General features: G+C 44.6%; 1 protein-coding gene across 4 annotated transcripts in view; it reads right to left on the bottom strand.

Annotated features, from left to right (window-relative positions):
• Positions 1-22,742, bottom strand: part of LOC107035079 (uncharacterized) — a 144,316-nt gene that overhangs the window by 45,465 nt on the left and 76,109 nt on the right. For 2 of the 4 annotated variants that reach the window (XM_072953192.1, XM_072953193.1), the window contains 5 exons: positions 10,641-10,769; positions 9,970-10,059; positions 9,369-9,502; positions 8,019-8,158; positions 6,065-6,206 (listed from right to left, as the gene is read on the bottom strand). In XM_072953192.1, the coding sequence (XP_072809293.1) occupies positions 6,065-6,206; positions 8,019-8,158; positions 9,369-9,374 (288 nt within the window). In that variant the 5' untranslated portion in view covers positions 9,375-9,502; positions 9,970-10,059; positions 10,641-10,769. The other 2 variants (XM_072953194.1, XM_072953195.1) reach the window with 2 other exon arrangements.

Consider the following 22,742-nt stretch of genomic DNA (forward strand, 5'->3'; position numbering starts at 1 on the left):
GAACATAGACAAAACATTCTGACATAAATTGTAGCAATGTGTTCTTAGATCAGTCTCCCAAGGCAAGAAATAAAAGCACAAAAAACAGATGGGACCTAATCAAACTTACAAGCTTTTCTGCATAGGAAAGCAAACCATAAAGAAATGAAAAGATAAACTATGAAACTGAAGAAAATATTCTCAATCAATGTGACCAAAAAAGTCTTAATTTCCAAAATATACAAATAGCACATAAAACTCAATAACAACAACAAAACAGATGACCCAAACCCCCAAACAGGCTGAAGACCTAAACAGTCATTTCTCCAAAGAAAACTACAAATGGCCAACAGGCACATGACATGAAAAGATGGTCAACATTGGCAATTATTAGAGAGGTTCACATCAAAACTACAATGAGGCATCACCTCACATGAGTCAGAATGGCCATCATCAAAATGCCTACAAGTAAGAAATGCTGGAGACAATGGGCAAAGGGAACCCTCCTACACTGTCAGTGGGACTGCATCTTGGTACAACCACTATGAAAAACAGTATGGAAATTCCTTAAAAAACTAAAAATAAAGCTACCATGTGATCCAGCAATTCCATTCTTGGGCTTATCAAGAGAAAACACTAAATTAAAAAGATACATGCCTCCCAAAGTTCAAGCAGCATTATTTCCAATAGCCAAGACATGGAAATAACCTAAATGACCCTTGTCAAATAAATGGATAAAGAAGAAGTGTTTTATATATACATATATTTTATACATACACACACTAGAATACTATTCAGCCATGAAAAAGAATAAAATGATACTATTTGCAGCAACATGCATGGACCTAGAGATTATACTAACTTGGTTAGAGAAAGACAAACACCGTATGATACCATTTCTATGTTGAATTTAAAATATGCCACAAGTGAACTTATTTACAAAACAGAAGCAGACTCACAGACATAAAAGACAAACTTATGATTACCAAGTGGAAAGCAGGCAGGGGAATAAATTAGACATTTGGGATGAGAAGATACAAACTACTATAGATACAAATTATCACATATGAAATAAATAAAAAAACAAGGTCCTACTGCATAGCACAGGGAAATTTTTTCAATATCCTGTAATAAACCATAATGAAAAAGTATGAAAAGGAATATATATATATATATATATATTATATATATATATATATATATATAACTAAGGGACTATGCTGTATATATTCAAACAAAATATTATTACATGAGTTAAGCCATTATGTAAACATAACAGAATAATAGTAGACTATATTAGAAAATGCAATACTGGTTAAGATTCAAAAATAAATATAAATTAGCAGAAAAGCACAATGAGACTATAATGATTAACTAGGATAAATGTAAAAAGGTATTTAATAAAATTCATTGACTAGTCATGAAAGTAACTCTTAGCAAAACTGTAAAACAGCAACTTCCATTACAAAGTGAAAACAACCACAACAATATGGCCTTGGCTTGGTAACAGACACATGTATCAATCAATGGAACAGAATAAAGCTCATAAATAAACCCATGCACATATCATGAATAATTTATGACAAGGGAGCCAAGATATACAATGGGGAAAGGACAATTTCTTCACTCAACGGTTTGGGGAATCCTGTATAGTACATGCCCAAGAATGAAAATGGACCCCTATCTTGACAAAAGTCAACTCAAAATACACGAAGGACTTGAATGTAAGACCTGAAACCATAAAAGTACTGTTAAGAAATCATAGGCAGGAAGCTCCTTGACATCAATCTTGGTGGTACATTTTTGGATTTGACACCAAAAGCAAAGGAAACAAAATTAAAAATAAGCAAGTAGGATTACATCAAGCTTCCAAGCTTCCACACAGGAAAGGAAATTAACCATAGAATGCAAAGGTACCTTACTGAATGGGAGAAAAGAACTGTAAATAATAAAACTGAAAGGGGCTGATATGCGAAGTATATAAAGAATTCCTACAACTCAGTAACAACAACACAGAAACCCCAATCTGATTAAAACATGAAAAGGACCAGTATCACTAGTCATCAGGGAAACAGAAATCAATACCACAACAAGGTATCACCTCACATGTGTTAGGATGGCTATTATCAAAAAGACAAGACATAAACAAGTGCTGGCAAGACACAGAGAAAAGGGAAACCTGGGACTGCCGGGAACGTAAATTAGTGGAGCCACAATGTAAAACAACATGGAAGTTCCCCCAAATATTAAAAATAGGGCTACTGTATGATCCAGCAATCCCACTCTTATTTATCTGAAAGAAATGAAAACACAAATTTGAGAGATCTGCATGCCCATCTTCACTGTAGCACTAATTACAATAATCAAGACACGGAAACAACTGAAGTGTCCATCACTGGATGAATGGACAAAGAAAGTCTGGCACGCATTGCATGCATATATCTAACAAAATACCACTAAGTCATTAAAAAGAATGAAATCTTGCTATTTGTATCAACGTGGATTGGCCCTGAGAGCGTTATGATAAATGAAATAAATCAGACAGATAAACATGCATGATTTCACTTACAGGTGGAAACTAAAATAAGACAAAACCACAAAGGAGCTCATAGATCCTGAGAACAGACTAGTGGATGCAAGGTGTGGCAAGGAGGAGCGGGCAACACTGCTGAACAGGGTCAAAGGATACAAACTTCCATTTACAAAATAAGTAACACAGGGTCATGACACATACACAACATGGTGACTAAGTAACACTAACACCCAAAACATCTGATGTTACTAACAGAGTAGAGTCTTAGCACAAAAAAAGCATGTGAATATAAATAATGAAAGTTAGCTAAACTTACTGTAGTAATCATTTCATTATATATATAAAAATACCAAGTCATTATGTTGTTTACCCTAACCTAATATATAGTTATATGTCTACTGTATCTCAATATAAAGCAAACAAGAGCACTGTGCAATTTGGGATAATGTGAAAATTTAACGACGACAGTAATAATAGTAACCCTGGACACTTCCTTTGGTGATCATTATACTACGGGTTTAATTCATTTTATCTTACTCACAAGACAATCAACTGTAAAAAGACCTGTATCACAGATAATTTTATAGAGAATGAAACCGTGGCTTGGAGAAGTTAAGCAATGTTCCCAAGACAGCCAGTGGCAGAGCCAGGACTCAGACCCGTCTTTCAAGTAGCTAAAACTTGAAACCAGAGCAAAAGTACAGACTGATTTTCACCCTACTAGACCACATCTTACTACCTAATCACTTCTGGTCCTGGCCACTTCAAGTCTCTGAACTTCAATTTTCAGTTATATATAAAACTTAAGAGTATGAAAACCTGCATTTCCTATCCTGCAAAATTGTATTGAGAAAGAACAGGGTTAACGATGCTTTGAAAACTGTAATAAGATGAATAAATACAAGGAAGACAGGCAGTGGTCACAGCACAGTGGGAGCATAGGCCACAGAAGCCACAGTAACAGCATCAACACAAGTTCGCTCTGGTCTCTGCACAAGATAAAATGCAGACACTCCATTGTTCTTAGGCATCTTCCTGCTAAATAAAAATAGCTAAATGAAGCTTAAATGAAGAACAGCACATCCAGAATCAGCTCATTAGAAGTGTTGAGGGTTTGATACACGTGTTTGTTTTGTTTTGCTACATAAAGGAAGGCTGCTATCATTAACTCTGAGCAACTAATTGTGGTTCTGTAAGAAAATATATTTTGGGCCCTATTCTTGCAATTCCTGGAGTTGGTGAGGAAGGCAGGGTGGCAGGGACGGGCTTACTCTATTGCACAGTAACATGTGTCCGCACTAACACCCCATCCTGATGAGTCAGTGCAAACACTTTAGGATGAGCAACGTGAAAATAAAGAGAAGGCATCCTGCACCAGGCATTAATTTTCAAGACTCCAGGTGCCCAAGTACAGGAATCACACATTCAGCAGTCCCAGAAAATGCAAACAGCACGGGAGAGGAACACAAAAAGACAGCAAAGTTTTTGCCTTTTGTTCAGAAACAAAAGTGACAATTCCATTCCCCTTTACAGAAATCTGCAACTGTGCAGGCAGGTCCTGTAGGCAGTTGCAATTACCCAGGTGCTTCAGCTGTAGTTACTCCTCCCTCTGAGGTACAAGATCTCTAATAAAGACTGCCATCTTTATTGCTTTACCAACAGAAATTCCATTCACAGTATTGTTCAAATTCTTTGGAAGGAAATAGACTGAAAACTGTTTTCTTACTAGACAGGAATGCAAAGTGACATCAGAGGAAGTAAATACAAAAACTGATCCAACGTGAGTGAGCACGATGAGTCCAATAATATTTAGAATCAAGACAAGAAGAAACACACTCAGAGAAGCATGAACCAGAAAGAAAATAAAAGGAAAGAAAGCAACCTCCTGAATCTGATCATCTAAGTGAACTGATAATGGAAAAAAAAAGAACAAATCTGACTCCACATTAGATCTGTTACTTTGGCTTTAACCCTGTGCTGTTTCCTAGACTTAGTCTTGCCAGCTTTGCAGCTTTTGCAAAACAATGTTGCCAGTAGCCTGAATTATACAGGAGAGCCTGTTCCCAAGGCTCTGACCTTTAAGGATATTAACACATTTTCATTCATATAAAGATAACAAGTTGCAATACAGACAATAACATTTGTTTGGTTGGAGGTTTACAGAGACACCATGATCTGATCCACATGGACAGCTACAAGAACACAGGATTCCAAGAACAAAGAATTTCTACACCAACAAGTTTGCAAGAACCAAGCATTCCCCTTCCCCTTTTTAGTAGAAAAGGAGCCTGAATTCTGACTTGGAGAAGATGGTTCTCCAGGACATCAGTCTGCCATCTTCTGGGTCAGCCAGCTTTCTCAAGTTGCTATTCCTTGTCCCAACAACTTGTCTCCTGATTTACTGGCCTGTCATGCAGTGAGCAGAATGAGTCTGGACTCAGTACAGTAACAAACAATACAACTAGTGTGCAAATATTGAAAGAAATTTCTCTGTAAACAGACCAGATGCCAGCTTTCACACCTTCTATTAGAGATACTGTACTGAAGACACTGTCAGGATAATAATGCAGTAACAGCAGCAGCAAAACAGGAGACATAAAGATCAAATTTTAAGCAAGAAAACTGTCGTGTGTGCATGGCATTATTATATGCATGGAAAATCCACCATAATCCAAAGACATTCACAATTAGGAAGTGAATTAAGGCATGGTTACTGGATTGAGGATCAGTATATAAAATCAACTGTATTCTGCATGAGCAAGAAACAAACAAAATTAAATTAACCTGCAAACACCAGACCAGGAAGTGTATCCACAGGAGAAAAGACCCAATACAAGATTAACTTTTACCACATTTAAAAAAATGCCTCAGGCCTCATGGGGCTGGCCTGGCCACCCTGTAGAGGCTGTGAGGTCTTCCCAGCCAGGCTGGGTCCAGCCCAGGCTGTGAGGCGCTGTGCACAGGCCAGCAGGGGCCCAACATCGGCCTCTCTGTGCAGCTGGCACTCGCGCACCACACTGCCCCTGGTCAGATGTCCAGTGGCTCCGGGTAACAAATTTTAAAAATAAGTCTTCAAATCAATGTAAGAAAACACAAAGAACCAACAGGGAAGTAGCAGGCACTATGAAGAAAAATAAGCCCAGGAGGCTGACAGACCTCCTGAAAGGCAACTCACCTGATGCAGGGCCAGGTGAGAGGACCCCAGCAGGACCCCAGGACAGGAGGCCAGGAGGGAGGACCACCAGGGAGTAGACAGTGACCCCTGCTGTGGGGTAGGGTCCCGGGTCCAGGACTTCCAGTGGGGGCTCCAGGTCTCCTACCTCAGTCTTGGCCCCCACTGCACCACCAAGCACAGCCCTACGTCACCATCCCCAGGTCAGAGAAACCATGTAAAATGTGACTGTCACACAAGAGACACAGGACACTGTCAGTGTCACACAAGAAGATAGGGCTCAACAGTCATCACAGCACTTTCTAAAGAAGAAATCTTAATTCCACCCTCCAACCAGGCAACAGGTTACAAAATGCTCAAATAAACAGTATCAGACTCACATATTCATCGACTGGGTCACCAACGGTGGGAGAAAAAATGATCCTGTGCTGCTGAACTGGCCCATCAGCGTGATCCCAGGGTATGGAGAGGCTGCTGGTTGTCTCTTCTAAAGACTCAGATTCCTCGGTCCACTTCATGGTCCTAAATAAATAAAACACAATAGAGTTAGTGGCCTGTCTGTGAGCATGGTGGACATGGGGGTGAAGGGAGGGGTATAAAAGAACTGTATGCAGGTCAGAGTAACTGCACCCAGGGGTTTCACCACTCTCTGGGGTGTTTCCTCCCCTGTGATAAAATCCGCATCTCCTACCTTTCTCACGTGGACCTGTAAACAGTAGAAAGTGCTCCATTCAGAGCTACGGTTACGTGCTGAACTTCCCTAGACAGAGCCTAGGCTGGAACCTAAATGCACAGACTGGGAGAGAAAGGGATTTCAACTACCCTGACTACTTCCTGCTGAATGAAACAGGCCAAGCCCTCACATTTCAAAGTGCCCAGTTGGTGAGAAGACCCAACACAGGGCAAAAGGAGGGAAGAAACCTCTCCTTAACTCAGGTCCCAGATGAGACAATGGCCCAATGACACTCACTCAGCCCAGAGGGCCTTCAGCCTAAATGTGAACACAGGGGACCCGGGCAGAAATGGGCGCCAGGCCTCCCCTCACTTGCGCAAGGTGGAGGCAGCTTTCAGCACCCCTCCCTCACCTGCCCAGCCTTCCTCACTGAGTCCACAAGGGAACTGGGTGGAAAGGATTTCAGCCTCAAGTGTTTGGCCCCGGCCGAGGCTGGGATTCCCCTCTCCATCCGAGTGGAGCACAATGATGTTCACAGAACAGGGTGTGTCTGGAATCAGCTGCTCCAAGTGCCCCGTGTGGGTGTTTCCTGGCACCACATCTGGAACGGAAGGATATGACAAATTCTGTCTGATGACAACCCGAATGCTTACCGAGTCTCTTATTAAAGTCAGCATAATAGCGTTTATAGCAAAGGGCTGAGCCCAGACACAGCAGAAGCCAACCTCTGTGCTACCTTGTGACATCCGCCCAGGCCACAGCGTTAGATGCACTTTACCCTCAGAAATTCCCTCTCCACTAAATGTCAGTCCACACTTGACCCTTAGCAACTTCAACAACCTCCCATTTAGGTTCCTGGGGAAGGTTCTCACATACAACATCCAGGGTTTACGACAGTGACCCCAAAGCATCCCAAATGTTAGAGACACGTACACGTACACTACACTACTCAGGGAGAGATTTTTTTATTAAAATGGAGAGCTACTCCATGCGATGGCCAAGGGCAGTGTTGTCTGAACATGCCCTGCCGCACACAAGGGTGCAAATCGACACTGGAACAGGCTCAGTGTCTGTTTATCTTTGTTCACGGTCCCTGCTTCTTCTTGTAAAGTCTCATAAATTTACTTTCCCTCACGTGTTCTGATACTCTCCCTACTCAAATTAGTAATTTCTGCTCTCTGTATTATTAATCCACTTAGAAAACGGAATAGTACCAAGATAGATGGGCGATCTGTTAAGAGCCAGTGAAGGCAAAACTCAGGTAGGTTCCAAACAAAGACATGTGTGTTACAATGAAAGCGCGTACTGACAAGGTCAATCAATGACTTGCATTTACTACTGGGTTTTTTTAACCCATATAGAGCTAATTTGCATTTTCCCCAAATTCATTTTTGCTTACTAACCCTACAGTTAGTTAATACCCTTATGATTTAATTCATCAAAAGCAATCACTTAAGCACTGTATGTGGGCATGTTTGTGGCCTGTGTTCTCACAGGCTCCCAAGCATGACACAAACACGAGACTAAGTTCATTAGGAAATGAGTGCATGTGACCCAGGGCCACACCAACTCATCTACTGCCCTGCACCACAACCACAGCAGGAGGCGCCGTAAAGTCTACAAAATTCTTCTGCCAGCTCTGCGATGACAACAGTACTTACAGGTTCCGGGGGCCTTGTGCCAGCCAGGGGAGCACACACACGCAGTGCTGTTGCACTGGCCAGGGGCGGGGTCCAGCCAACGGCCCGGCTGTTTGGCATCGGACTGTACACTTGGACATCTCTGGCCAGTCTTCCCACCACTGAGGAAAGAAAAGCCAACACACATTTCTTACATCTGTTTACACGTGTCGAGCATTTGTTATCACTCCTCCCGAACTTCCGCTCTGCAGCAGGATAAAACACTGTCGTCCTTAAACTCTGAATTATCTACACACAAAAGCAGATGAAAACCCTCCGAACCCAAACTTAGCCAAACAGCCAACTAGGGCCTTGGTCTCTACAGACGCTAAGTTGTTGCCAATTAAAACAAGGGAGTAAAAGTAGTAGTACTTTGGGTTGGCCAAAAAAGGACAAGGGACAAGGACAAGGGCAAGAAACTGGAAAAGCAGCTGCAGCTTTCCAGCACAGGTCAAGGAGAGAGAGACAAGAGGATTCTACTATCTCCGCCTCTAAATGAGAACTGACAACATCCGAGGACGCCCATCTAATCCGGGCAGCTAGGTTAGCTGGTTTCAATCATTCATTTCTTCTCATTCAACAGACACTGAATGTCTTCTGTGATTCAAAGAAAAGGCAAACATAGGGACAAATCAAAGATACACTCAGTTCTCAATTAACTGCCCCAAAAGGAACTTAGAAAGACATGCAAATTAAATTCATGTATTAACTCCAAACTCCAGTTTAGCAATAACATCGTTTTTCTAGACCACTAATCTGTTGCCAAAAGAAGGCATCCACACTTGCTTTCTTTAAGCCATCAGCACGTATGTTTTTAAGCCAAATAGTATTTAGAGGTATGCACCAAAGCCTTTAAACAATACTGCAAAGAACTGTAAAACCGCTATAAACTGGTTTCTCAAAATGTCAATAGCAAATGAACACACACAAATTTTCAAAGCCAAAAAGCACTTCATCAGCAGACATGTGCTATCAATTAATATGACCAACAGATTTCAACAACTGACACTGAAAGCCAGTGACAAAACACTGCTTCACACAAATCTATCAAGCACAAAGCAAAGCTCATGAACTTTTTGTCAGTGACAGAGAATACTGATAACTGTATACACACTTAAGAATCCTGAAGTTATTTCAGAAGAATGTCATACATTTGTATTTCATACACTAAAATATTAACAACTGGTGGGAGTTGGGAGGTAAACTATGGGTAATTGTTACATTTTTATTCCATCGTAATGAATTCCCCAAATTTTCTTTACACTTTAAACTTTACACTATACTAAAAAGCAAAATGCATCATGAAAACGCTACATTTTTCTGCCTTCTTACTTCCATGTCCTTCCAGTGTCTGGTGTACGCCCTCCATCACCCTCAGGATAAAGGGGAACCACTGTAATGGTGTACAGGGCATCCAGCTGCACACTCCTAAGAATGGCATCATTGGTATTCCCAGGGATCGGCATCTGAAGATTTTAATAAAATGTAAAGTACTTGATTTGAAAACCTTGCATGAGAAATAATACATTGAACAATAAAACACTCAAAATATTAACTCAAGGCCAAGTCAAGAAGCAGGTTCTGTAATACTGGGAGCTAAGGATGTACCCCATACAAACTGTTGTTAAGAGTTGATGAAGACTTACCTACACATGCCCTCACTCCTTCTTGAAAAGTCCCTGGAATGATTCGACTCCCCAGCCCCAGTCTTCCGAAAGCCCCCATCACCCAGGCTCTAAGGCCCGAACCAACTACCCTCCTTCACGTTCTACCGAAGGAACATGAACTCGTTCAGTGCTACAGTAAGCTGGTTAACTCTTGAGCGCCACTTTGCAAGCTACAGCTGAAACTAGTACACACTCTTCCCTATAGGAAATAATGACCAGTTCCTCCGGACCACCTGCTGTTAGTGCAGAGACGAGCTTGTACTGACCAGGATTTCCCTCCGCGTGGTCCCAGAGAACGTGCAAAGTGCTGGTGGCAGGGCCATGCACTCTGCGGTTCCTCACGGTAGTCAAAGGTTCTGAAAGGCACAGAAAGCACATCACGTGTGACCCTAACAACCCAGCACACATGAAGCCCAGGTTTACTGAGGGGTCCCGGGAATCCTACAGCAGAACCCCTGTAGTATGCACCCCACAAATATCTGTTGAAGTAGTGAATAAAGGAAAAAAAAGGCAGGGATCATCTGGTACATGTCTCATCCCTCCACAATGTATTGTGGCCTCACAGCATTGTCTGTTATCCTAGAAGGTAATGAACATCTTTCTCCAAGACCAGAGACAGATAACTGCAGTAAGGATATTAAAAACAATTTAGCTCTTGGGGGGAAGGGTATAGCTCCGGGGTAAAGTGTGTGCTTAGTGTGCACGAGGTCCTGGGTTCAACCCCCAGTATCTCCATTAAAAACAAATAAATAAAGCCTAATTACCCCCCGCCCCCACCGACAAAAAAAAACAACCACCAGAAACAATGAAGATCATTACTAACATGCATTTTTAAAGGTTAACAAAACTCCGTGCCACCCCAGTGTTTGCAGTGGAAGATGTGACTCCATCCCCACGACGGTTACTAACACAGCCACAGGAGTCCAGGTTCACTTACTGGTCTCGCCTCTTCCCATCATCCGACCTCCTTCCACATCAGGATGCAGGGAGGACAGGGTGATGGTGTAAGGAGCAATGGGCTTCAGCTTCTGCAGGACCACACGTTCTGTCATCCGCCTATCCTGGTCTGGAGTAAAACAGGGATAAGCATCAGCTTCGCTCTCTCCAGCTCACTCATCTGTTAGAAAAAGCTCTTTCTACGGGGGAGTTGTTTGAGAACTTTGCCAAGATCTGGAAATGCGTTCCAACATGAAAGTGTAAAATGTATCTTAGGGGATCATTTTAAATGTAAACTAGGCCCCTTACATCATAAAAAGGATTTTAAGCCTTAAACTGGTGACATTAAAAAGATATTCCAACTGGCAAGCGGCCAGCACTGCAAAATTTCATCCAAAACACATCTCACGGATCTCTTCTCCGAAAAGGCATTAGTCCTAAGTAAGCTGCAAGGGACCTTGAAAACACAGCAAAGAACTGTGTAATACTAGAGGGCACTCAGTATTATTCTCACCTTTTTACAGATGGTTTTTACTTGCTTTAGAAGCACGTTAAAATGATTCAGCAAAAGATTTAAAGCTTTTTGGTTCCCCCCTCCAAAACTGCTCCCCAACCAGCATTAGCTGTGCAGACTGCATGACAGGACACCCTGCCAGGCCACACTCAGGCAGGGCATCCCAGTCCTCTCCCTGATTCCAGCCTGCTGGAATGAAGCATCTTCAATACCCTTTGGTTACGGAGTTTGAAGGTTTTTTGTTTTTTTTTTTAATTCACTGCTTAAGGCCACCTCGCTATCCTGTTGAAAGAAAATTCAGATGCTTTGTTAACTGTCTACTGAACTCAGATGTTTATGCCATACTAATTAAAATCACATGAAAATGGTAGGCTGCCCGGAGCGGGTGCACATGCGGATGGCTGGATGCACTAGCATAGTCCAGATGTTTCCCACCGAGCACCGTGCACTCGAGCAGTCTGGGTTTCAGAGAAAACCTCAGTGGATCACTGGACTCATCGTCATGACGAGTGAGCTGAGCTACAGCGGCTAATTTGGACAAGTTTTGTAAATTTGGGAGTTTGAGATTTGCAAATGTTAAAAACAGATTAAAAAAACAAATTTTTCTGTATAGCACAGGGAACTATATTCAATATCTTGTAATCTTTATCAGAAGAGTATGAAAATGAACATATGTATATATATGCATGACTGAGACATTATGCTGTACACCAGAAATTGACACACTGTAACAGACTATACTTCAACATAAAAAAAACACTAGAAAAAATTCGTGTGTGAGGTTATGAGAGCAAAGCATCGACATTTTTGTTACTTAATGATCTGAGAGCATCCATTTAGTAGAAGCAGCCTCACGAGGAAGCAGAAGGGTGTGTGCCTACTTCTCCCACTCAACTCTCCAAATCATTCCAGCACCAGGGAGTTGGACTAGCATTACAATGCAAATATGCTGAAGACTAACAAATCTTAAGGGATTATCAGCTAACATGCTACACGGGGTAAGTTTATGAGACGCCTTCCAATTATGATAAACAGCTGAGAGACAGTAAGAGCGACTCAGAGCAGCAGTTGGAGGGTCAGTATCACCAGCAACAGAAATGCTAAGCTTTGCCTAAATCTGGCCTGACACAGACAGAAGTTCTGTTTCTGCCACTAAAATACCAATCTATCAAATGTGTCTTCTTTTATATAAAAGCCAGTTGATCACTGTTGGTATTTAGTTTATTACTGATAACCTACAGGACAGATTCTTAATCCAAGTCTATCATACTACCTAAGTCTAGTTCCATGGAAACCACAACAGGGCAACTCACAAGTCACAATGGGGACAGGAGGGGCGCTTATTCAGCTAAACCCACTTACTGTGCAGTACAGAGACCTGTAACCACTGCCAGCAGCCACCTCTGCTAGCACCTCCAACATGGTAACAGGTGTAACTCATTTGCTGGAGCTCAGCAAGTCAGATGATTAAAGGTGAACACTCACCTCTCTCTCAGGCTAGCTGAGGAAATATGACAGCCTCCAAAACATCAACAAAATGCTAGCCCTCATCAAAGAGGTATTTGGAATAAATCAGAAAGCATCACCCTGTCTGTGTAAAATCGTGGTGCAGTTCTAGTCACACGTCTCATACAGGCAAAGCTGGAGATGGTTCAAAGACAGACAACTAAAGCAAGCAAGGTAAAGTGGACAAGGGCTCTGTTAAATAGGGACGGCTGGGAAGATACAGATGACGAGCTTCCAGAAGTGGGATCAACATGACAAAGGGAAGACCTGGGAGCCAAGGAAATGAGTTACCGAATCTGACAACACAACACTGACCTCCGGGTTTTCCCTATTCTGGCTTCCTGGGAAAACACTGAATACTCTGCAAAGCACACCCTTAACCTAGAACAGAGGGAACTGTGAAGGAGGGACAGTGGCTGAGAGGCAGCACCCAAGAACGCCATGCACACGCCACAGTCACAGCCTGAGTGGCCCCTGGGAACGCCCCTGCACTTCAGGACTACAGACCCTGGTCTCACCTGTCTGTCTATGTGGCATCTGTCTTAACAGAACGAGACACGCTATGAGATGACCTGAGACCTGGTGCCTCTCGCCATCCCCCTCATCTGCACTCCAGTGTTCTCCTGGGGCAAGGCCAAGTACAGGTTGTCTCCTGGGGCCACAGAACAAGACTGGGTAGGTATGCCTGGACCAGCGCCACCCCCACCCAGGTGCCTTGCACACCTCAGGGTGGAAGAGATCAGCCCGTGGACGCTCGACCTGGCAGAGCAAGGCCGGGACATAGTGCAGAGAGGCTCCCGCAGGACCTGCCATGGGGCTCCAACCTTCCCTCAGGATGGAGGCTGGTCCACGTTCTTCTGGTGGATTCTGTGGATTCTATGGTGCTAGCGTTAGCCAGAGTTTCTAGGAGCCATGAGCAGAGAATCCTGACGGACAGACACATGAATCCATCAGACAACAACCCTGTGATTGATGGATCACAGAGGGACTCGCAACACTGGGTTCAGTGGGTCCTCAGAAGGTGCTTCTCTGTCCTATTCACTTTACAACATCTTTGAAATATTTACCAGATGGATGATGCATAAAGGTTCCTTTACGACATTAAATGACAGAAGTGTTACATGCCCTAGACAATTTATAAATCCAGAACAGCCGTGTACTAGACACTGTTGGTAAATAACCAAACAGCCACCCCCTCCTGATTTCTAGGAGGAGTGGGCTTGGCCCCCAGGGCTGGGCCTCCTCCACGTAGCCTCAGGGCACCAGGTGCAGCTCAACCCAAAGGTGCCTGAAGATGAATCTAAGCCCCAACGATGGTCCCATCCTTCCTGCTACACCTGGTCCAGCATGACGGGACAGGAGGGAAAACACTTCTGAGGAACTTCCAGGTGAGGTGTCTTCACTCCAAAAATGAAACCAGGAAGGCTTCCCAGAAACAGCCCATCACAATCCCTTCTGCTGCTTCCCCGCCTCCCTTGCGGCCTTGAGGCCAGCGCGCACAGGACAGAAGCCAAGGGAGCTGGAGCAGAAGAGCCCACGTGGCCCCCAGCTCGCCCCTCTCTGGGCTGGATCAGGGCGACAGTGGCAAAGCCACAAGGCAGGAAGAGCCTGGTTACAGAACGGCTACTCAGGGGACCAAGAAAACCTCCTCTGACTTGACCTGAGCTGAGGACAACCTGTGCTCTGTTTCCGCACATGTGCTCCAGAGGGTCTTTGATATGGCAGCTCAGGGACCTCAGCGAGGGACAAGTCCCCCTGTTTCACCATCTCTGTCACACCTGGGAGTGACAGCCTTGAATGGTGATGGCCCTGTGCAACGCAGAGAGTCAAGCCACCACTGCGAGAGCCACAGAGCAGGAAGGCGAGGAGAACCGGAGTTCTCGCACATTCTGCCCCAGCCTCACTAGGAGTTAACAGACAGTCCTGCTGAGGCCACTTTGTCTGATGCAAACAGGAAAAAAAGAAAAGGAAACCAAAACCACCTCTAGGCTCGGCACCCCCAGATAAGGAGTGTTAGTACTTTGATTCTGTCCCCTCGCTCAGCAAGCACTGCATGCAGGTCCCCGGGCCGGCACCTGCCCTGAGCCAGACGCAGCGCACTGCAGTGAGGGGCCCTGGGGACAGCGGCTACAGAGCCGGCTCCGCCAGACCCCACGCAGGACTGACCTCCCTCCTAGTTTGGCCCCTCTTCTGAGGGGCTGATCTCATGGGGCTGGTGCTGCGAACAAGCCAGTGCACATACCATGCTCCGCAGGGCACGTGACACAGAGTATGAGCTCAGAAAATGTCAGTCTCACCAGCAGAAGCGGGCACCAAACACCCACATGTAAGTGACAGTTATGTTGTAAACTAAGGAATGCGATACAGCGGCCACAATGGAAGTTTCAAAGTACACCAACTACTTACGAAAATTTCTACATTATCTATAATATAAATTCTGTATTAAGTTTTTAATATAATCAGAAAACAATCAGAAATTTGTTCAGAAGCCGTCAAAATACTACGAAGAATGCAGGAGAATGGAGATTATTTTTAAAGAAGACAAAGTTTCATAAAACAGGCAAATCCACTGATGTGCTCGTAAGGTCTGTATCTCAGTGAGACACACAAGCCAGAGAAGCAAGAGGAAAGGCATGTGACTGAGGAACCTCTGGAGGGCGCGAAGGGTCAGCTGGTTGGGGATTTGCTTATTCAAATACTTACCGAGTGATAGGATCTAAAACACTCTGGGGGAAATGGGGGGGTTGCCAAGTCTGTCAGGCTCCCCATTTCTCGGGGCAGGAGCAGGAGCAGGATGTCCCCATGAGTGTCCCTGAGAGGCACAAAGGACCCCCGGGGTGACCAAGCTGAAGCAGCCATTCTCACACCACAGGGGACGCACCCTTCAACCAGGTCTGGGAGGGTAAATACGGGGGAAACACAGAAAAGAGAAACGGTGACAAGTGAGCAAGAGCACAGGGTCTCGCCGCTGAGCGTCGGAATCAGGACACATGGACGAGACGGTGCGTCCTCCCACTAGGCAGGGGCGGCAGGGACCAGTGAGGAGAGACAGTGGAGGTCAGTGTGGGACGTGGAGCCCACACGGAGGAGCCCACACTTCCCTGGCTCGCAGTTCCTTCACAGCCGCAGACGGTTAGGGAGACCAAGGGACAACGCGGCCAGGCACGCTACCTCTAACCGTGCTTCCAGAAGGGGAAGACAGACGGGCAAGATGCTCACAGCGGGCAGGCACCATCGCAGGTGCACAGGGACAGGGACCACCCTCCTGAAGGTGTGGGGTGGGGGGACTGGGAGGAAGCAGCAGCAGGGGAACAACAGTCACACTCAGGACAAGAGCCCCCATCTCCGGCTAAGACACATTCCTAGGCATCTCCCTGAAAGCGCTGTGGGAAAAAAGAAGGAACACAAGACCAAGAAATTCGAGTTATCCACCAGACACACAGACACTAAACTGAAGGAGACTGGGGGACAGCCAGAGCCCAAAGACCAGCTCCAGAACCGTTTCCCATCTGGTCCTGCAGAGATCCTGGAAATATGAGGAAAAGGTCATTACACCCTCTCGTGGGTTGTCTATGCACATTTTGCTTTTGGTTTCCTTCCCAGTCTGCTGTAAGATACAACCATGAAAAACACTCTGTATTTGTAAAACTGATGTATGTTATGTAAACCGACCCCTTTAAACTAAGTCTACCATGAGAGCATCTTTTACAACTTAGCACTAGAGAAAATGTCCTCACTGAAAAATGAGCATGCAGTGTGCCCCCATCAGGGCTTGTGTTTCATGGTTTTGCTGACTTGCCTGCCAGGAAACTCAGACTCAGAGCTGATGTCAAAGGATTAGAGTAACCCTTGTGCTTACCATATTCCTTTGCTCTGATTGTTTATTTCTCTTTTATACTTCTGCCTTGTCCTTCTGTGGTTAAGCTGAGCCAAAATGCTTTTTGGAAAGTGGCGGCAAACCATATGTAAGTAAGTTAAAAAAAAAAAAAAAGACTGAAATAACAAACATCTAAGTTTTACGGGAAGTCAGCAAGTGGCTTGATTATGCCCAATGCAGGACGGCTCAAACTGGAACCTGAATTTATTTCTTCATGATCATAATGGTGAACACATAGTGACTATTTACCATGTACTCTGTTCTGCCTTAATCATAAATTAATGTAATTCTCCTGACAACACTATTACATTAACATTCCATCTGTCCCTCGTTTAGTGATGAGAGGACTAAAACATAATGAGGGCAAACAGACCACCAGAGCCATCCAGCCACCCAAGCCAGCTAACTCCAGAATCCTCCCTCCCGACTGCTACCTACATGGCCAATATAAAGCTGCTGGCTAGCATCATGTGAAAATCTTAGGACAAATTTCCATGAAGCGTTAAGATGATCATTTTATGTTGCCTGGCTTAGAATACATCCTCCATGGGCTCTAAGAGGTTGTTGCAATATTTTTTCTCTTTTGTGCAGAGTATAGCACGTATTTTAAAGACAATGACCACTGACATTCACAAAGTTACTTTTAAAATTTTTTTGCTGTAACCAGCATGGACTGGTTGCAAATGTTTATTCCTTTTTAGCAACAAATGTCACCCCACAATGAGACCTGTAAGAGGAAATTTTTAGGGAAATAAAAGCCCTTAAATCCCATGTGGTGGCTGGACAGAAACTACTTCAAAGAGGGATTTCTTGGTTGACAAATACAGAACTGAAAATGAAGTGGAAGTGACAATTTCAGGTCCAACTTGACATCAATGAAGTCGCAAGACCAGGTGTCTCCATCCCTGCTGCCCACCCATGGCCAGGTCGTGCTGCCCTGGGCACCAGTTTCCTTTCCAGACTGGCCACCCTGTCCCAGCCCTGGAGGCTGTGCAGTGATGGCCCCACATCCTTCAGATTTACTTCCTAAACTTCCCTCAAAGGCAGGTACCATTCTTGGCTACAAACAAATGCCGTGTTCCTCATGGAGGCACTTACTCCTGGGAGAGAGGTGGGGTCCTGACTTCCTGAGCCCATCAGCCCACCAGGAGCCATTCTCAAGCAGAGAGTGAGTCCACCACCGCCAGATCCCGCAAGTGGGCCAGGCCGGCTCTCCAGAGAAGTCACCGTGCAGCTGTCCTGGAAGGCCAGATGGCACAGGCCACAGAAGCTGTCCTCATCGGACTGGTGACCTGAACTCCTTGGAGATGCTCCAAGGAAGGCAGAGCCTTCAAGAACACACACAGTCCAGCCCAGCATGGGGAACCGTCAGTGCCGAATCCGGAGACGTGGTCCCTAAGTCACCCAACTGAAGCTCCTCGGGGCAAGTGTGGGAACTGCCAGAAACAGACATTTCCCCCTCCCCGATAGTGGGCTGAGAGTGAGGGACCCCTCGAAGGGCTGCCTGACCAAGGCTCTTATCACAGGTGCGGCCAGTGCACAAACCACACAGAGAAAAGCAGAGCTGGCTCTGCACGTGGACGCCCCCTGCCTTTCTCCCAGGAGGGCCACGTCGGCTCAGACCTACTGTTTGCAGCTGCTGCTAAGCCCTGGAAGGGGCTCGTGCCTTAAACATAACCGCCCTTCTAACAGCATGTGCAGGAGTTAAAGAGGAGTCTGCAGCCCCACATCCCCACCATCCACCCCGAGGCTCACAGCTTAGCTCCCAGAAACCAGCGCGTTTGTTGTGAATAAACCTGAAATCACCCAGATCAAGCTTTGTGACCAAAGACAACAGCACCTACTTGAAAAGATGGCGATCGGCTGGGAAGATGGTTACTGAATAGAAACAATATGCGTAAACCTGTGGTTGATCAGAATGATTCTTAACCACGGTTAAGAGAATGCTTTGCCTGCTAACTTCCTGTTTGGTGGCTTGTAATTCTTATAACCAACATGTGGCAATGCTTGAAATATGATTTCCACCTGGCCAAAATGGCGAATCATAGTTATTTTTATTGTGTCCAGTGAATGACCATGGCATATCCATTCCAAAGGTCAATAAATAATATTTTGATTAATTTCCCTTTAATACCTGTGATCAGTGTGTGTATCGTTCAACTGTTTGAGTAACTGAGAAACCATGAAGTTTTTCCTCAAGTATAAAAGCATTACAGAATTTCTTCAATTTCATCATGCAGGCACATGATGGGAGATACTCTGCTAAAACCACAGGTAACAAATCCTCTAACAATCTTTAAAATGTTAGAATTTATTTTCAGAATTGGTTGGATTCTGGGTATTCAGAATCCAATGTGACTCAAATTTTGCAAAGTGCTTTTCTGCTTTTAATGTTTAATGTGAAATTTCCACCAATTTCAAAAATGAAGTAGACAAAAATAAAAGAAGCTACAGATTGGCACAGGAAGACATTCACATTGCTGGGGAGAAATCATGCAAAGTAATCTGAACTGCATAAAAATAAACTCTTTGTTATTAATTCATTTCCAGCACAGGAAACCTAAGGCTCACAAAAACACTGCTAAATAAATCCATGTTTATTTCTGTCTCCAGCAGCACCACTTAGGACAGCTATACTGTAAGTGCAAAGCTCTTTGGAAGGAATGGGAGTAAATGATTAACAGCATTGGAAGGTGACGTAGAAGTCATATTTCAGAAAACATCTTTCTGATGAGAAACCTCTAATTATGTCATCACTTTGTATGATTTGATGAAGAATTCACTGTGCTCGTGAAGCTAACCCTGATCACTGGGGTAAGTCATTCAATGCTTATGGACGTCTTAACCAAGAGCAGAGGAAATTAGTGAGGGGAGGCCACAAGGGGGTGGCAGGAGAGGCTCACAGACACAAAGCAGCCTCCCTTGACAGGTGATCAGGGAGAGTAAGTCCCCACTTGTGGAGCTCCTGACTCAGGACAGATGCGAGGTGGTGGGGGAAAGGGGCAGTGTGCTCCAGGATGGGAGTGTTTGGTACTATTCCAGTTCAGTAGGTCCACAGCCCTCCCAGCCCAGATGTGCCTGGGCAGAGTACTCCCCACAGCCTGCTGGTCACGTTGCCAGATGTGGGGTGTAAAATACTCTAAGTCGGTCCCTTCCAAGCCATGAGAAGGTCACAAAGTCTACAATTACTATCAGAGCCAAATCTGTGAGTCACCCAGCCACCTGTACCAGACAATCTGGCTACTGGAAAATCCTGATTAATGACATTTTTTTAAGCACCAGAGTAACAACTTGACCTGCCAAAAATGACCATTGTTTCATCAGTTCACCATTTTTTGCTTTGGTTACCTATTACCTTTCACTGAGAATACAAAGGAAGTAAAATGAAAATGGTGTTTTTAATATACATTAACCTCAAATTCAAATGCTGTTCATTGCAAGGTGTGGGAGAGGGGAAAGGGTTCTGTGGTGTCAGCTCTGATGAGACTCCTTTTGGATGAGGCTGTTGGGATAGTCTTATAACTAATACAATTAATTCACATCTACAAATAAGAGTCCTCTTGCAGTCACAGATTACCAGGCCTGCCAGTTTCAGTCAGATACACTGTCCACCAGGACACACACGCTGGTTACTATGAGCAAAGCCCCACGACCCCCACGCTGAGGCCCCTCAGGAAAGCCCTTGTCTGAAGTCCTCTGATGACAGAAAAAGCAGGTGCACTTTACACTTCTGGCTCCAAAACCACCCATAGCCTGCACTAGCAGGATTCATCACAGGGAGGAATCCCTGCCCATCGCTTTATAGTTTTGCTCCATACGAGCCAGCCGCATCAATTAAGTCCCGAACCCAGAGCCCAGCCTAGTCACCATTCAGGGGGGAAGCGACACACAGGGGGCCACAACACTTTAGAGGAGAGCTAGCGCAGGAGAGTTGTTCCTGAGTTCCCAATGCAGGCTGCCCCTCAGAGCTGGCTCTCGCTGCTCTCCCCCTGCAAACCTGCCAGGCCCAGGGGCTCTGCACCTGCTGCCCCTCTCCACTCCTGATTCTTTCTCTGGCCCCCCAGATCACGTGCACTCTGCTCCATGTCCTCCTGGCTGAAGCCAGGCACACACCTGGCCCAGCTAGGGGCCACCATGCCTGCCAGCCCGACACCTCCCTGGGAAGACTGTAATAATTACATCTTTGTGCTATATAGATTGAATAAAATTAGGCCCATTATATACTAATTACAAAATGACTTGGTTAGTGACAAATAACAAATTAAACAGGACACTGACAAATAAAATATAAGCATTTGTAGTAATACTGAACACTTTAAGAACTTTAATGAGTGTCTTAACAAAAGGTACCTAGGTGCTCTCAGATAAAATCAAATAAAATATGTCTAACTTACCTAGGGTTAAGGTTCTGCCTGCTATATGGTTGTATTCATACAATAATTTTTGTCTGTCATACACATAGACATATAAATATTGGTCAGTTTCCAAGAGATTAATTTTAAATGACTTCCATTAGATTTTACTAACCATATCCTGGAACATGAGGGTTAACAGTGACCTAGGGAAAAGTAGTTTCATGGAATTGGGGCAGAAGCCTGGCTGAAGTGTGTTGAGAGGTGAAGATCTGATTATCCTGAGCTGACTGGCTGTGAACTCAGGAAAGCACCTCCAGCCACAACCCTGGTATCCCTGCCCCTTTCTAAAGTCTGAATAAAATGATATTTTTGAACAGAATATCCGTATACGAACTCAGACACACACACACACACCCCCCATACGTACGTACATGCATGTCTCCTCGCATACTGTATTTGATTATACGTTGCTAATAGCTCCTGTGGCTCACCATAGCAGAGTCACTTACACTTACACTAACTTTCCATGTGGTTACCTCCAAGATAACTCTAGAGACTTAAGTCAACAAAGACATGAGAATACTTCAAAATATCCTTAGGTGAGCAGGGCTGATTGCATTAGGTTTATTTAAAATTTGTTTCATTACCTCAAATCTACTCCCAGGTGCTTTAAGCGTTTCCTCTGAAACTTGCTTAGGCTATTGATTAAGAAAACGCTGTTTTTAGATGCTTTACTAAGCTTTCACCCAACCTTTATGAATACCTCCTGAGACACTTTCAATACCCTCATGCTCCCAGTGTTTACTCCATCCACTGCTATGCTAGCTGGTTCCACACAGGTTTTGACCAGCTTCATGAGATGCTGTAATCAAACAGCATCCTGCATTGTCAACAGGATCTATCTCTTCCTACCTGATGTTTCTCAGAGCCTGGCTTGTGATGCCCAAGGGAATCCACTCTGCCTGTGCCCGTGCGCAACGCAGAAGGGTGGGGACCTACACTGTGGGCCAGCCCTGCTCAATGGAGAATGGGGCAGGTGTATGAACACTTTGTTCTTATGCTGTCCAGGTGTTTCTGAGTACTGAGACGCATTTTATGAAGCTCTGTGAGAGGTTCCAGCCTCAGGTAGCTGTCTGTAAGGCAGGCATCCCCATAACAGACCCTTGTGCTGGTTTTCCTTCTTCCTCTTTACTGTCCCTGCCCCACACCCTGACTCTCTGGGATCACTTTCAGATCGACTACCTGCAGAGAAGATTGCTTAAGGCTCTGCCTTCAGAACTCTATTTCTATTAATTGGGATGTATTTTTTTACATTTTTAATTTAATCTCAAATGAAAATATGGTAATAAAAGACTATAGTGAAATATGTGAGGATACTGCGAAGTTGGTGCCAGGGTTGGCAACAAAGTTTGTGGACCTCCCCTAACCTCCAGATAAAAACAGAGAAAGCAATTTATGTAGTAAATCAAAAGTCTCATGAACAACATTTCCCAATAAAACTAAGCAAGATATCTCCACAAACCCCAAGATACAAGAAGGTGGAGACAAACCATTAATAGGCATAAAATCCTACTAGTTATCACCATCTTTGTGAGAGAAACCAGAGGGATGCAGCAAAGCATCTGACAACCCTGAGAAATAAGCAACAGGCATTTCCGGGAAAGTGTGTCAGGCCAAGCTGAGAAGAGAAGCTGCAATCAGGCATGACTTTGCCCACTCCAGCGGTACTGAGATCCATCCCTACACTCGTGAACTCTCCAACGTGACCAGGCAGATCATTGTAAGGACAGGGCTTCACAGTGAGCGGACACTTCTGGGAGTGGAGCAAAAATCAAGCAGAACAAGACAATG

Source organism: Vicugna pacos, chromosome 32 (genome assembly GCF_048564905.1).
Source record: "Vicugna pacos chromosome 32, VicPac4, whole genome shotgun sequence".
NCBI lineage: Eukaryota > Metazoa > Chordata > Mammalia > Artiodactyla > Camelidae > Vicugna > Vicugna pacos.